This window comes from Chiloscyllium plagiosum, unplaced genomic scaffold (genome assembly GCF_037043375.1).
Source record: "Chiloscyllium plagiosum isolate Xiang-an unplaced genomic scaffold, Cpla_swu_hap1 HiC_scaffold_14, whole genome shotgun sequence".
In the NCBI taxonomy this organism is placed as follows: Eukaryota; Metazoa; Chordata; class Chondrichthyes; order Orectolobiformes; family Hemiscylliidae; genus Chiloscyllium; species Chiloscyllium plagiosum.
Window position 1 is genome coordinate 1,244,841 of NW_028270152.1, and position 15,565 is coordinate 1,260,405.

General features: G+C 46.8%; 2 protein-coding genes across 2 annotated transcripts in view; both read right to left on the reverse strand.

Annotated features, from left to right (window-relative positions):
* LOC122559113 (NADH dehydrogenase [ubiquinone] 1 alpha subcomplex assembly factor 3) overlaps nt 1-7,353 on the reverse strand; it is a 10,425-nt gene extending 3,072 nt beyond the window's left edge. The window contains exons 1-4 of the mRNA XM_043708425.2: nt 7,112-7,353; nt 5,159-5,351; nt 1,278-1,344; nt 742-842 (exon numbers count right to left, since the gene is read on the reverse strand). Of these exons, the coding sequence (XP_043564360.1) occupies nt 742-842; nt 1,278-1,344; nt 5,159-5,351; nt 7,112-7,161 (411 nt within the window). The 5' untranslated portion in view covers nt 7,162-7,353. The remainder of the gene's footprint in view (nt 1-741; nt 843-1,277; nt 1,345-5,158; nt 5,352-7,111) is intronic.
* Nucleotides 7,354-10,184: 2,831 nt separating this feature from the next.
* uqcrc1 (ubiquinol-cytochrome c reductase core protein 1) overlaps nt 10,185-15,565 on the reverse strand; it is a 44,780-nt gene continuing 39,399 nt past the window's right edge. Inside the window, exons 13-14 of the mRNA XM_043708426.2 lie at nt 12,816-12,891; nt 10,185-10,443 (exon numbers count right to left, since the gene is read on the reverse strand). Coding sequence (XP_043564361.2) covers nt 10,379-10,443; nt 12,816-12,891 — 141 coding nt within the window. The 3' untranslated portion in view covers nt 10,185-10,378. The remainder of the gene's footprint in view (nt 10,444-12,815; nt 12,892-15,565) is intronic.

Consider the following 15,565-nt stretch of genomic DNA (forward strand, 5'->3'; position numbering starts at 1 on the left):
AACAGGAACTAAATCAGAAACCCCATAGTAAGGTCAATCATGAAGACCCTTTCGTGATGACCTGGCAACTACAACCCACACTGATGGATCTCTCCCTTTAGCAGAGGCCAAAATCACCTCAGCACCACACGTTACTGCTTTAATAATGTAGTGCTCAGAGCTCCAAACCATCACTAGCGTATCATGAACTGGAACCTGCTGGGAAACCTGTGGACCCATAAGCCAGTGAAAGTCTGTGTGTGTGTCTGTGCGCACAGGTGACCTTTGACCCAGTGAAAGTCTGCGCGCATGTGGGACCTGTGCCCTAGTGATCAACTGTCTGTGTATACGTGTGGGACCCTGTACCCCAGTAGGAGTCTGTATGTGTGCATGCGGGTGTGACCTGTGCCCTAGTGGGATTCTGTCTATGTATGTGGTTTGTAGGGCCTGAACCCCAGTGTGTGTGTGCATGTGTCGGGGGGACTGTACCTCAATGTGAACGTGTGTGAACTGTGTCCCAGTAAGAGCCTGTGTGTGGGGCCAGTGCCCCAGTGAGAGCCTGTGTGCGCACGTGTGGGGCGCCAGTGTCCCAGTGAGAGCCTGTGTGTGTACGGGCACGCGGGACCCTACCCCAGTCAGGGTCAGTGTGTGAGGGAGTGACCTGTAACTCAGCAAAATACAGTGCAGCATTTTCACTCAGACCTGAACGTGTTCCAGGTTACTCCATGGCCTGGTGCCATTTGTCTGTTTTGAGTCACTCACCGTGTCTTGGACCTCCACAGCGATTCCCTTGTTCTTCATAAGCAACAACAATTTAGGATCCAGCCTTTGCATTCTCTCACCTAGCCCCAAAACCAGAATCTCTGCAACACAACAGAATCTAGCTGGTGAGGCAGGAAGGGCAGCACATGCAGTTAGTGGATTCTTATGATATTACTGATATTCCCAGTGTTTACTTTTCATTCATAACTGCCCTGGAGATGGTGCTGGTGAGCTGCTTCTTAAACCACAGCACCACGTTGATATTTTCAATCACATGGACAGACATACTATAGTATATCAGTTGAGCAAGAGGGACTTGAACCTGGGCTTTCTGGCTCTGGGGTAGTGACATTACCACTGTGCCACAACAGTCCTAATCTGTCTAATATATAAATGTTTACAGGGTGATGTTCCTGATTCTTGCCCAATACCTAGTCTTTAAAATTAAACAAAACACATATCAAGTTCTTGTAAATCTGTCCTCACAAAGTAAGCACTGCTGGTTTGATAAAATATTTCCATTGAGTATTCTTTACCTATTTTGGGTTCCAACATATAAAACAAAGCAAGGCTATCTTCAGTGATGTCTTTGTAACTGCCAACCTAGATAGAGGGGAAAAAAAAACATTAGAGTGTTAGTTCTTACATCTGATTCTTAACTGATTCTTCCCCCCACTGTCTCATGAGTCTGCTCACAGACTGAAACAGCTGCCCACTGAGGTTATGCCCTGAGGCTGAACTAAACAGGTTGTGGCTACTAATGACCCCTACCACAGTCTAGAGTATCAATGATGGAGAAAAGACTGATTTTACTGGCTGAGTATTCAATTATCAATGAATATGTTTTGATCATCAAGTAGAGAAGTTTAGTGTCAGATGGAACTCTTCAGAGGAGCATCTCTGAAATGCTCTGTGAAGAGGCACTGTTCCCTTTTGGTTTGATGCATTATTGCGACTTGTACCAAGATAGTGAAAAGTATTGTATCACGTGCTAACCAGACAAATCATAAATACAGCAGGGTAATAGAACACAATGCAGGATAGTGTTACAGCTGCAGAGAAAGTCCAGAAAAAGATCAACTTTAACATATGAAGGGTCTGTTCTAAATCTGACAACAGCAGGGAAGAAGCTGTTCTCTAATTGGTTGGCAACAAAAACAGATTGCTGGAAAAACTCAGCAGGTCTAAGCAGCATCTGTGGAGAGAAATCAGATTTATCGGTTTGGATCCAATGACCCTTCAGAAGTAGTAGGCTAGTTGCAGTGGATCAAGGTAATCTGGGAGGCTAGAGTTGATTGTGCCATTACTTATCTCTCAAAGCACTTCATAAGCCAGAAGACTGGAGGACAGCAAATGTTATTCCCTTGTTTAAGAAGGGGAGTCTGGACAACTCTGGAATTATAGGTCAGTGAGTCTTCATTTGGTTGTGGGTAAGGTGTTGTTAAAGGTTATAAGAGAGAGGATTTATAATCATCTGAAAAGGAATAATTTGATTAGGCATAGTCAAAATGGTTTTGTGAAGGGTAGGTTGTGCCTCACTAACCTTATTGAGTTCTTCGAGAAGTTGACAAAACAGGTGGATGAGGGTAAAGCAGTTGATGTGATGTATATGGATTTCAGTAAGGCGTTTGATAAGGTTCCACACAGTAGGCTATTGCACAAAAAATGCAGTTTCGGGATTGAAGGTGATATAGCAGTTTGGATCAGAAATTGGCTAGGTGAAAGAAGACAGAGGGTGGTGGTTGATGGGAAGCCCTTCCTGAAGAAGGGCTTATGCCCGAAACGTAGATTCTCCTGCTCCTCGGATGCTGCCTGGCCTGCTGTGTTTTTCCAGCACCACATTTTTCAATGTTGATGGGAAATATTCATCCTGGAGTTTAGTTACTAGTGGTGTACCACAAGGATCTGTTATGGGTCCACTGCTGTTTGTCATTTTTATAAATGACCTGGATGTGGGCGTAGAAGGATGGGTTAGTAAATTTGTGGATGTCACTAATGTAGGCAGAGTTGTGAAGTGCTGAAGGATGTTGTGAGTTACAGAGGGACATAGATAAGCTGCACAGCTGGGCTGAGAAGTGGCAAATGGAGTTTAATGCGGAGAAGTGTAAAGTGATTCACTTCGGAAGTAGTAACAGGAATGCAAAGTACTGGGCTAATGGTAAAATTCTTGTTAGTGTGGATCAGCAGAGAGATCTCGGTATCCAGGTGCATAAATCCCTGAAAATTGCCATCAGGTTGACAAGGTTGTTAAGAAGGCATATGGTGTGTTGGTGTTTATTGGTAGGGGATTGAGTTTTGGAGATACAAGGTCATGCTGCAGCTGTACAAGACACTGGTAAGGCCGCACCTGAAATATTGCTTACAGTTCTGGTCACCGCATTATAGGAAGGATGCGGAAGGTTTGGAAAGGGTTCAGAGGAGATTTACTAGGAAGTTGCCTGGTATGGAAGGAAGGTCTTATGAGGAAAGGCTGAGGGAACTGAGGCTGTTTTCGTTGGAGAGAAGAAGGTCGAGAGGTGACTTAAGTGAAACATATAAGATAATCAGAGGGTTAGATAGGAAAAAGGCTCTTACTCTCCACCCTGATGGTGAAGGCTAACATGAGGGGACATAGCTTTAAATTGAGGGGTGATAGATATAGGACAGATATTAGGGTAGTTTCTTCACTCAGAGTAGTAGGGGCATGGAACGGCCGGCCTGCCTGCAACAGTAGTAGATTCACCAATAGAACATAGAACAGTACAGCACAGAACAGCCCCTTCAGCCCATGATGTTGTGCCGACCACTGATCCTCATGTATGCACCCTCAAATTTCTGTGACCATATGCATGTCCAGGAGTCTCTTAAATGCCCCCAATGACCTTGCTTCCACAACTGCTGCTGGCAACGCATTCCATGCTCTCACAACTCTCTGTGTAAAGAACCCGCCTCTGACATCCCCTCTATACTTTCCTCCAACCAGCTTAAAACTATGACCCCTCGTGTTAGTCATTTCTGCCCTGGGAAATAGTCTCTGGCTATCGATTCTATCTATGCCTCGCATTATCTTGTGTACCTCAATTAGGTCCCCTCTCCTCCTCCTCTTCGCCAATGAAAAAAGTCTGAGCTCAGTCAACCTCTCTTCATAAGATAAGCCCTCCAGTCCAGGCAGCATCCTGGTAAACCTCCTCTGAACCCTCTCCAAAGCATCCACATCTTTCCTATAATAGGGCGACCAGAACTGGACGCAGTATTCCAAGTGCGGTCTAACCAAAGTTTTATAGAAATGCAACAAGATCTCACCACTCTTAAACTCAATCCCCCTGTTAATGAAAGCCAAAACACCATATGCTTTCTTAACAACCCTGTCCACTTAGGTGGCCAATTTAAGGGATCTATGTACCTGCACACCAAGATCCCTCGGTTCCTTCACACTGACAAGAATCCTATCCTTAATCCTGTACTCAGCTTTCAAATTCGACCTTCCAAAATGCGTCACCTCACATTTATCCAGGTTGAACTCCATCTGCCACCTCTCAGCCCATCTCTGCATCCTGTCAATGTCCCGCTGCAGCCTACAACAGCCCTCTATACTGTCAACGATACCTCCAACCTTTGTGTCGTCTGCAAACTTGCTGACCAATCCTTCAATCCCCTCATCCAAGTCATTAATAAAAATTACAAACAGTAGAGGCCCAAGGACAGAGCCCTGTGGAACACCACTCACCACAGACTTCCAGGCAGAATATTTTCCTTCTACTACCACTCGCTGTCTTCTGTTGGCCAGCCAATTCTGTATCCAGACAGCTAAGTTCCCCTGTATCCCATTCCTCCTGACCTTCTGAATGAGCCTACAATGGGGAACCTTATCAAGTGCCTTACTGAAGTTAAGGACATTTAAATGGGCGTTGGACATACATATGGATAATAGTGGAACGGTGTAGATTAGACGGGCATCAGATTATTTTCACAGGTCAACGCAGCATCGAGGGTTGAAGGGTCTGTACTGCGCTGTAACGTTTTATATTCTATAAGTCTGTAACTGGCTCTCCATGGAGTGACTTGATTAACAGCTCTGTCATAGTGCAGGTTTGCCAAATAATTCCTGTTCAAGGTGAAGTTCACAAATTCAGCAAATTGGATCAGGAGGAGGCCATTCGGCCCATCAAGCATCACTCAGCAATTTCATATGATCGCAGCTGATAGATTACGTTATTGCCTTTGAGCCATATTTGTCAATGCCTTGAAAGCAGGGGAGGGTCACCCTTACATGCTCCTTCAAAAAGTCATTAACATTTTCCATCAAGATATATTAATGTTAATTCTCTGCCAGGTTTAAGCATATTATTGTCTACTTCCAATGAAACACAATAAATGGCACTGAACCCTGTCAGAAAATCAAAAATTAAGTTTCCACAAAAACCAACTCAATACTCACATTCCATTGAAGTAATGCCTGTGGGATCACTGCACATGGGCCAACAACTTGGTTCCCATTGATGGTGAAGCCCAGCTTGCTGTACCCATCAACGAAGAGAGTATTCAGCGACTCCCGCTCCAGAGCGTTCACTCTGGTGCGCTGGTACAGCTCATCATCTGACGGTGTCATCTTGTAACCCCGACAGGGCTGCCTGCCGAGAAACAGATTCAAATCTCAGGTTCATTCACAAACTGGGAGCCTCCTCAGATATCACAAACTATCTCGACACTTGCAACACTGAAGGTGCCCAGTTACTCTCCTAAATCCCCTCAGATATACATTCCTCCTTTCAGACGCTCTTTAATATCCCCCCACCGACCTCTCTGACAAAACTATTGTTCATCTGTCTGAAGATTTGAAATGATACAGATTCAAACCTTGTTCATCGATTCTCGTAGAAATGAACTTGGTAGGTTCTATTATTCAAAAGGTGCTACATAAACGTAAAGTTATTGCATTCCATTATAAGTATCAGTCGTTCGCTCTTTAACATCAGTGATACTCAGAGAGGTGTTCACACTGTCGGAGGGTGAGTGCTGAGGGAGTGCCGCACTGTCGGAGGGTCAGTGCTGAGGGAGTGCCGCACTGTCGGAGGGTCAGTGCTGAGGGAGCGGGCACTGTCGGAGGGTCAGTGCTGAGGGAGTGCCACACTGTCGGAGGGTCAGTGCTGAGGGAGCGGGCACTGTCGGAGGGTCAGTGCTGAGGGAGTGCTGCACTGTCAGAGGGTCAGTGCTGAGGGAGTGCCGCACTGTCAGAGGGTCAGTGCTGAGGGAGCGGGCACTGTCGGAGGGTCAGTGCTGAGGGAGTGCCGCACTGTCGGAGGGTCAGTGTTGAGGGAGTGGTGCACTGTCAGAGGGTCAGTGCTGAGGGAGCGGGCACTGTCGGAGGGTCAGTGCTGAGGGAGTGCCACACTGTCGGAGGGTCAGTGCTGAGGGAGTGCTGCACTGTCGGCGGGTCAGTGCTGAGGGAGTGCCGCACTGTCGGAGGGTCAGTACTGAGGGAGTGCCGCACTGTCGGAGGGTCAGTACTGAGGGAGTGCTGCTCTGTCGGAGGGTCAGTGCTGAGGGAGTGCCGCACTGTCGGAGGGTCAGTGCTGAGGGAGTGCCGCACTGTCGGAGGGTCAGTGCTGAGGGAGCGGGCACTGTCGGAGGGTCAGTGCTGAGGGAGTGCCGCACTGTCGGAGGGTCAGTGCTGAGGGAGCGGGCACTGTCGGAGGGTCAGTGCTGAGGGAGTGCCACACTGTCGGAGGGTCAGTGCTGAGGGAGTGCTGCACTGTCGGCGGGTCAGTGCTGAGGGAGTGCCGCACTGTCGGAGGGTCAGTGCTGAGGGAGTGGGCTCTGTCGGAGAGTCAGTGCTGAGGGAGTGCCGCACTGTCGGAGGGTCAGTGCTGAGGGAGTGCCGCACTGTCGGAGGGTCAGTGCTGAGGGAGTGGGCACTGTCGGAGGGTCAGTGCTGAGGGAGTGCCGCACTGTCGGAGGGTCAGTACTGAGGGAGTGACGCACTGTCGGAGGGTCAGTGCTGAGGGAGTGCCGCACTGTCGGAGAGTCAGTGATGAGGGAGTGCCGCACTGTCGGAGGGTCAGTGCTGAGGGAGTGCCGCACTGTCGGAGGGTCAGTGCTGAGGGAGTGCCGCACTGTCGGAGGGTCAGTGCTGAGGGAGTGCCGCACTGTCGGAGGGTCAGTGCTGAGGGAGTGCCGCACTGTCGGAGGGTCAGTGCTGAGGGAGTGCCGCACTGTCGGAGGGTCAGTGCTGAGAGAGTGCCGCACTGTCGGAGGGTCAGTGCTGAGGGAGTGCCGCACTGTCGGAGGGTCAGTGCTGGGATCTTGCTGTGTAGTTAGTTGCTAAGTTTCCTCCGACATTGATTTTAAAGCCCGAGGATCTGACCGGCGTCACAGAAATGCAGCTCCTTACCTTCCCCGGAGTCTGGTGCCAATTCCCCGCCAAACCGCTGCCGCCGCCATTGCTCTCCGCCCCGGGTCAGAGGTCAGGCTTAACGACAAGGATCTTCGCGGCAAGAGCGGTCCCTTCTCGGCGCTGCCTCTGCCGCCACCTGTGGCCGCTCCCCGCCAGTGCAGCTACCATCTCCCTCCAGCTGCCCAGGCACCAGCCTCCCTGACCCTCATCACATCAGGTTCAGGATTAGTGGTGCTGGAAGAGCACAGCAGTTCAGGCAGCATCCGACGAGCAGCAAAAGCCCTTCATCAGGAATAAAGGCAGAGAGCCTGAAGCGTGGAGAGATAAGCTAGAGGAGGGTGGGGGTGGGGAGAGAGTAGTATAGAGTACAATGGGTGAGTGGGGGAGGGGATGAAGGTGATAGGTCAGGGAGGAGAGGGTGGAGTGGATAGGGGGAAAGGAGCTGGGCAGGTCGGACAAGTCCGGACAGGTCATGGGGACAGTGCGGAGCTGGAAGTTTGAAACTAGGGTGAGGTGAGGAAACTGTTGAAGTCCACATTGATGCCCTGGGGTTGAAGTGTTCCGAGGCGGAAGATGAGGCATTCTTCCTCCAGGCGTCTGGTGGTGAGGGAGATCACCTACCTGCAGACAGATTCAGATCCCAACTTACTGCCATTCTGAACATAAGTCTTGTTGGCCCTCAAACCTACTCAACCATTCAATTAAATCATGGTAGATCTGCTGTGAATCATCTCCAGTTCCTTATCTGCTCCACTTCCCAACCAGCCCCACCGTGAAAATATCTTTGTCAAAAATCTCATTGCATCATCCCAGAAGCTGCTTCATCAATGACCTTCCCTCCACCATAAGGTTAAAAGTGGAGGTGATTGCAGTGTTCAGCACCATTCACAACTTCTTAGGCATAAAAGCAGTCCATGTTTCAAATGGAGTGAGGCTTGGACGATACATCATCTGGATGAATGCAGCTCTAAGAAACAAGACAGGCAGCATAATGTACTGTGGACATGGGGAAGTCTATTCATGTACTGCTCCTGGAATTTGACAAGTTTCCCCATAAAAGGTTTTATTCCACAAAGTAAGAGCTAATGGTCTACTAGGTAACAGGTTGTCAGAAACCAGAGACAATGCACAAATTTTTTTTTTGCCTGATTATCAGAATGTCATAAATGGAATCCCACAAAGGATCCATTGTGGGACTTCAACATTTTATAATTTACTTCAATGACTTGGATAGAGGAATCATAGGTATGATAGATAAATTTTCAGAAGACAAAGATAATTGGGAAAATATGTTGCAAATATGATGATTCGAGGATGCAAACTTGTAAGTTAAATCAGCAATACCTGGAATATGGTAAATATTGTCAGAAAACATGAAGTTATTTACTTCGGGCAAGATGAATAAAAAAGCAGAATATTATTTAAATAGCGAGTTACTGCCGAATTCTTAAGTGCAGACACAGGTGTTCTAATGCATGAGTATGCAAGTACAGCACATAATTAAGGCTAATGGGATGCTATCCTTACTTACAAGAAGAATTGATCATAAAAGGCAACTATCTTTCAGTGAGAAAGGACATTAGTCATCTTGAATACACTGTAGATTGGGTCTCCTTGTTGAAGGAAGCCTGGGGGTTGGTTAGCTGGATGACTGGTTTGTGATGCAGAGTGACACCTACAGCATAGGGTCAATGTACTGACTGAGTTTATCATGAAGGTCTAATCTTCTCAAGAGATGTGGTGACCCTCAGGTTAAACCACCACTCATCATCTCTCCCTGAGAGTCTGGAACTATGATGACTTCATTTATTTTAAAGGAAGGATATAAGTGCATCAGGCATAGCTCATAAATTCACTAGTGATACCTGGAATGAGTGGGTAGTCATGTGAGTATAGGAAGGCTTGTTCCTCCCACAATCCAAAGATGTGCAGGTCAGGTAAATTGGCCATGCTAAATTGCCCATAGTGTTAGGTGCATTAGGGATAAATATAGGGTAGGGGAATGGGTCTGGGTGCATTACTCTTCAGAGGGTCGGTGTGGACTTGTTGAGCCAAAGGGCCTGTTTCCATACTGTAGGGAATCTAATCTAAAAGCTTGGATGGCAGCTTTCAGGGATCTACGCACACAGACACCAAGATTCCCCTGCTGATCCACACTACCATTACCCCAGAACTCTGTATTCCTGTTACTCCTTCCAAAGTGAATTACCTCACACTTTGCCCCATTCAACCCCACTAACCACCTCTCAGCCAATCTCTGCAGCGTCCATACTGTTCACAAATCTGCCTACGTTAATGTTGCTTGCAAATTTACAAACCATAATCCTTCTGAAGAAGGGCTTATGCCCGAAACATCGATTCTCCTGTTCCTTGGATGCTGCCTGACCTGCTGCGTTTTTCCAGCAACACATTTTCAGCTCTGATCTCCAGCATCTGCAGCCCTCACTTTCTTTCAAACCATCCTTCTACGCCCACATCCAGATCATTTATAAAAATGACCAACAGCAGTTACCCCAAAACAGACCTTTGTGGTACACCACTAGTAACTGAATTCCAGGATGAACATTTCCCATCAACCACCACGCTCTGTCTTCTTTCAGCAAGCAAATTTCTGATCCAAACTATGATATACACATAATGTGGAGGGAGGTGGAATCAGGTTGAATGAGAGCAGTCAATGTGATTGTTTCGTTGTGTATTTCTCTATTAACATTTTGCTGGGCTATCTGAGCAAGCAATGAGGGATAGTGCCATTGTTCAGATTTCTTCAAGGGCTAGCACAGGCAAAATGAGGCATAATCCTCTGTCAATGCTGTATGATAAAATAACTGCATGAGGATTAGTGCGCATCTTCTGTGACCAACAGTTATTACAGGATATATTCTGCAGGGTGACAATTCTGGAGAATCAAGAAAGAGGGGTGCTCTCAGTCCTACAGCAGAGTTCATGTTCCATTATGCATTAAGGATCTCCCCACCAATCTCTTAAACAAAAAGGCACACCTCCCACAGCACTGTCAGTGAACAAACTAACCTGAGGTAATGATTTCTGTTGCAATTCACAGCCAGGATTTCAGATAAACAGACACCTTTATATGTTCTGTACAGTTGGGTTACAGAGATCACTTTAATAACTCTCCTACATTTCAAACAAGCTGTCCACCATTTCAAATTTACAGCACAAAATCGATGACCGAGCGAATGGGTGAGGCTGCCCTGAGACCAAGGGCTCAATGTAGGAAACAGCTTCACTCCTGGAGCTGGCTCACAGACGCAGCCAGTACATGGCGCTCCGGATTCGGTTATAATCTGGTAACTGCTCTATTGGACCTGTCGGAGACAGAGATAGAAGTCAGTGAACAAATTGGCACGTTGCCACCAGCAGGAGCAGAAATATCAATCTGAGTGATGCTGTGCCGTTTCCCAAGTCTGATTTAAAAAACAGGTTGAAAGAACACACTTCTTGTATTGAGGTGATGGAGTGATGCAGTGATAATAATAATAATCTAACCTCATATAATGCCTTGGGAGCATGAGTAAAAAGCTGGAAATGTGTTGCTGGAAAGGCGCAGCAGGTCAGGCAGCATCCAGGGAACAGGAGAATCAACGTTTTGGGCATAAGCTCTGAAGATGGACAAGGGAGATCCGGTGGATGTAGTGTACCTGGACTTTCAGAAAGCTTTTGATAAAGTCCCACATAGGAGGTTAGTCAGCAAAATTATGTATTGGGGGGCAAAGTACTAACTTGGATTGAAAGTTGGTTGGCTGACAGGAAACAAAGAGTAGTGATAAACAGCTCCATTTTGGAATGGCAGGCAGTGACCAGTGGGGTACCACAGGGATCAGTACTGGGATTGCAGCATTTTACAATATATTAATATACTAATGGTATTAGTAATAACATTAGCAAATTTGCTGATGATACTAAGCTGGGTGGAAGGGTGAAATGTGAGGAGGATGTTAGGAGATTACAGGGTGACCTGGACAGGTTAGGTGAGTGGTCAGATGCTTGGCAGATGCAGTTTAATGTGGATAAATGTATGGTTATCCACTTTGGTGGCAAGAACAGGAAGGCAGATTACTACCTAAATGGAATCAATTTAGGTAAAGGGGCAGTACAAAGTGATCTGGGTGTTCTTGTACACCAGTCAATGAAGGTAAGCATGCAGGTACAGCAGATAGTGAAGAAAGCTAATAGCATGCTGGCCTTCATAACAAGAGGGATTGAGTATAGAAGCAAAGAGGTTCTTCTGCAGCTGTACAGGGCCCCGGTGAGACCACACCTGGAGTACTGTGGGCAGTTCTGGTCCCCAAATTTGAGGAAAGACATTCTGGCTATTGAGGGAGTGCAGCATAGGTTCACAAGGTCAATTCCTGGAATGGCGGGACTACCTTATGCTGAAAGACTGGAGCGACTGGGCTTGTATACCCTTGAGGAAAAAGTGAGGACTGCAGATGCTGGAGGTCAGAGCTGAAAATGTATTGCTGGAAAAGCGCAGCAGGTCAGGCAGCATCCAAAGAACAGGAGAATCGACACTTCAGTCATGAGGCCCTTCTTCAGGAAGAGCTCATGCCCGAAACGTCGATTCTCCTGCTCCTTGGATGCTGCCTGACCTGCTGCGCTTTTCCAGCAACACATTTTCAGCCTTGTATACCCTTGAGTTTAGAAGACTGAGAGGGGATCTGATTGAGACATATAAGATTATTAAAGGATCGGACACTCTGGAGGCAGGAAACATGTTTCCGCTGATGGGTGAGTGCCGAACCAGAGCACACCGGTTAAAAATACGGGGTAGACCATTTAGGACAGAGATGAGGAGAAACGTCTTCACCCAGAGAGTGGTGGCTGTGTGGAATGCTCTGCCCCAGAGGGCAGTGGAGGCCCAGTCTCTGGATTCATTTAAGAAAGAGTTGGATAGAACTCTCAAGGATTGTGGAATCAAGGGTTATGGAGATAAGGCAGGAACAGGATACTGATTAAGGATGATCAGCTATGATCATGGTGAATGGTGGTGCAGGCTTGAAGGGCAGAATGGCCTACTCCTGCACCTATTGTCTATTAAGGGAAAGAATCTGATATCCTCCCCTGATATGGCCTGCATGCGACTCCAGACCCACAGTAATGTGCTTCACTCTTAACTGCCCTCTGAGAAAATAGGAATGGCAATAAATTCTATCTCGCCAGCGATAGCCGCATTCCATGAGTGAATAAACAAGGAGTGTTTATGGCTCTTATACCATCACCAACCTGCATGATTCAAGTTAGCTCATGGATGAAGAGGTCAGTCTGGGCCCCACGCTCCCCGACCCTAACACCACCCCTGCCCACTTTAAACCAGCACCTCAGCACCGCACCAGCATGGAAGAGGTCATTAATCCTCCTTAAGAGCAAACAGAACTCTCAATTGGAACAATAAACCACAGCCCCAAATAATCTAGACCCAGACACAGGTGAAAGCAGCAATTCCTGGAAAGCTTTCCATGTCTTCTTATAGCTGTTTACAATCAGTGGCCTCTCTTTAATTCACGCCCACAGGTTTTTAGTACCCACACTCTCAATATTCTAACTGGACATGACTTGGAACTGGACTCACATTCTCACCACAGGTTTGCAAAACTTCCTTGGGCTTGCTAAACAACTCAGCATGTGTAGGCACTAAAACACAGGCACTGAGCTATTGCTGGAGAAGGACTGAACTTACCGACTGCAGCGACAGCTGGACACTTGTCATAGATATACCGGGTACAAACATCACGCAACTTCAGAGCATCAACATCCTGTTCCAGAAAACAGTGCAACATCACAGTTACACAGGAAAAAATGGGAATGATATTGAGAGAAACAACTCAAGTGCAGCCCATTCATCAGTCATGAGGCAGTAAAACTTACTGGTGTACAGGGTTTCAAACACACAGACTCTCACTGGGGTACAGGGTCCCACACACACAGACTCTCACTAGGGTACAGTCCCATACACTGATTCTCATCAAACATAGAACACTACAGTGCAGTACAGGCTCTTTGGCCCTCAATGTTGCACCAACCTGTGAAACTAATCTGAAGCTTTTCTAACCTACACTATTCCATTTTCATCCACATGTTTATGGAATGACCACGTCCAATGTTTATTCCACGCCCCTACTACTCCGAGTAAAGAAACTACCACTGACATCTGTCCTTTATCTATCACCCCTCAATTTAAAGCTAAGCCCCCTTTTGCGAGCCATCACCATCCGATGAAAAAGGTTCTCACTGTCCACCCTACCTAACCATCTGATTATCTCATATGTCTCAATTAAGTCACCTTTCAACCTCCTTCCCTCAAGTCCCTCAGCATTTCCTCATACGACCTTCCCCACATACCTGCCAACATCCTCGTAAATCTCCTCTGAACCCCTTCCAAAGCTTCCACATTCTTCCTGTAATGCAGTGACCAGAACTGTACACAATACTCCAAATGTGGCTGCACCAGAGTTTTGTACAGCTGCAGCATGACCTCATGGCTCCGAAACTCAATCCCTCTACCAATAAAAGCTCACACACCGTACGCCTTCTTAACAACTTTCAGGGATCTATGTACCTGGACACAGAGATCTCTCTGCTCATCGACATTACCAAGAATCTTACCATTAGCCCAGTAGGCTGCATTCCTGTTACTCCTTCCAAAGTGAATGACCTCACACTTTTCACATTAAAATCCATTGCCACCTCTTAGCCCAGCTCTGCAGCTTATCAATGTTCCTCTGTAACCTGCAATATCCTTCAGCACTATCCACAACTCCACCGACCTTAGTGTCATCTGCATATTTACTAACCCATCCTTCCACACCCTCATCCAAGTCATTTATAAAAATGACAAACAGTAGTGGCCCCAAAACAGATCCTTGCAGTCCCTACTAGTAACTGAACTCCAGGATAAATATTTCCCATCAACCACCTCCCTGTCTTCTTTCAGCTAGCCAATTTCTGATCCAAACCGTCAAATCTCCCTCAATCCCATGCCTCCGTATTTTCTGCAATAGTCTACAAAAAACATAAAAAATTTAGAGCCCATGAACAGGCCCTTTGGCCCTCCAAGCCTGAGCCGATCCAAATCCACTGTCTAAACCTATCACCCAATTCCTAAGCATCTGTATCCCTCTGCTGCCCACCTACTCATGCATCTGTCCAGATGCATCTTAAATGAATCTACCGTGCCTGCCTCTACTACTTCTGCTAGTAACGCTTTTCAGGCACCTACCACCCTCTGTGTAAAGTACTTTCCAAGTGTATCCCCCTTAAACTTTTCACCCCTCACCTTGAAAGCGTGACGTCTCATTATTGAATCCCTGACCCTGGGAAAAAGCTTATCTCTGTCCACACTGTCTATACCCTTCAGGATTTTGTAAACCTCAATCATGTCCCCCCTCAATCTCCTTTTTTCTAATGAAAACAAACCTAACCTACTCAACCTTTCTTCATAGCTAGCACCTTCCATACCAGGCAATATCCTCATAAACCTTCTCTGCACCCTCTCCAAAGCGCCCACATCCTTTTGGTGATGTGGCGCCCAGAACAGTACACAGTATTCTAAATGCAGCCGAACCAAAGTCTTGTAGAATTTTAACATGACCTGCTAGCTCTTATACTCGATACCCCGTCCGATGAAGGCAAGCATACCACATGCCTGCTTGACCACTCTATCCACCTGTGCAGCCACTTTCAGGGTACAATGGACCTGCACTCCCAGATCTCTCTGCCCATCAACTTTTCCCAAGGCTCTTCTGTTTACAGTATTGTTCACTCTAGAATTTGAGTTCCCTAAATGCATCATCTCACATTTGCCTGGATTGAACTCCGTCTGCCACTTCTCCACCTAACTCTCTAATCTATATCCTCCTGTATTCTCTGACAGTCCCCTATGCTTTCTGCTACTCCACCAATCTTCGTGCCATTTGAAAACTTACTGATCAGACCAACAGTGGCCTTTTCCAGATCATTTATGTATATTACAAACAACAGTGACCCCAGCACTGACCTCTATGGAACACCACTGGTGACCTTTCTCCATTTCGAGAAACTCCCTTCAACTACTACTCTCTGTCTCCTGTTGCTCAACCAGTTCTTTATCCACCTGCTAGAACACCCTGCACACCATGTGACTTCACTTTCTCCATTAGTTTACCATGGGGAACCTTATCAAACGCCTTACTAAAGTCCATGTATATGACATCTACAGCCGTGTACCGTGGGGAACCTTATCAAACGCCTTACTGAAATCCATATACAACATATCAACCACTTTACCCTCATCCACCTGTTTGGTCACCTTCTCAAAGAACTCGATAAGGTTTGTGAGGCACGACCTACCCTTCACAAAACCATGCTTACTATCCCTAATCAACTTATTCCTCTCCAGATGATTATAAATCCTAGATCTTAGAACCTTTTCCAACACTTTACCCACAACTG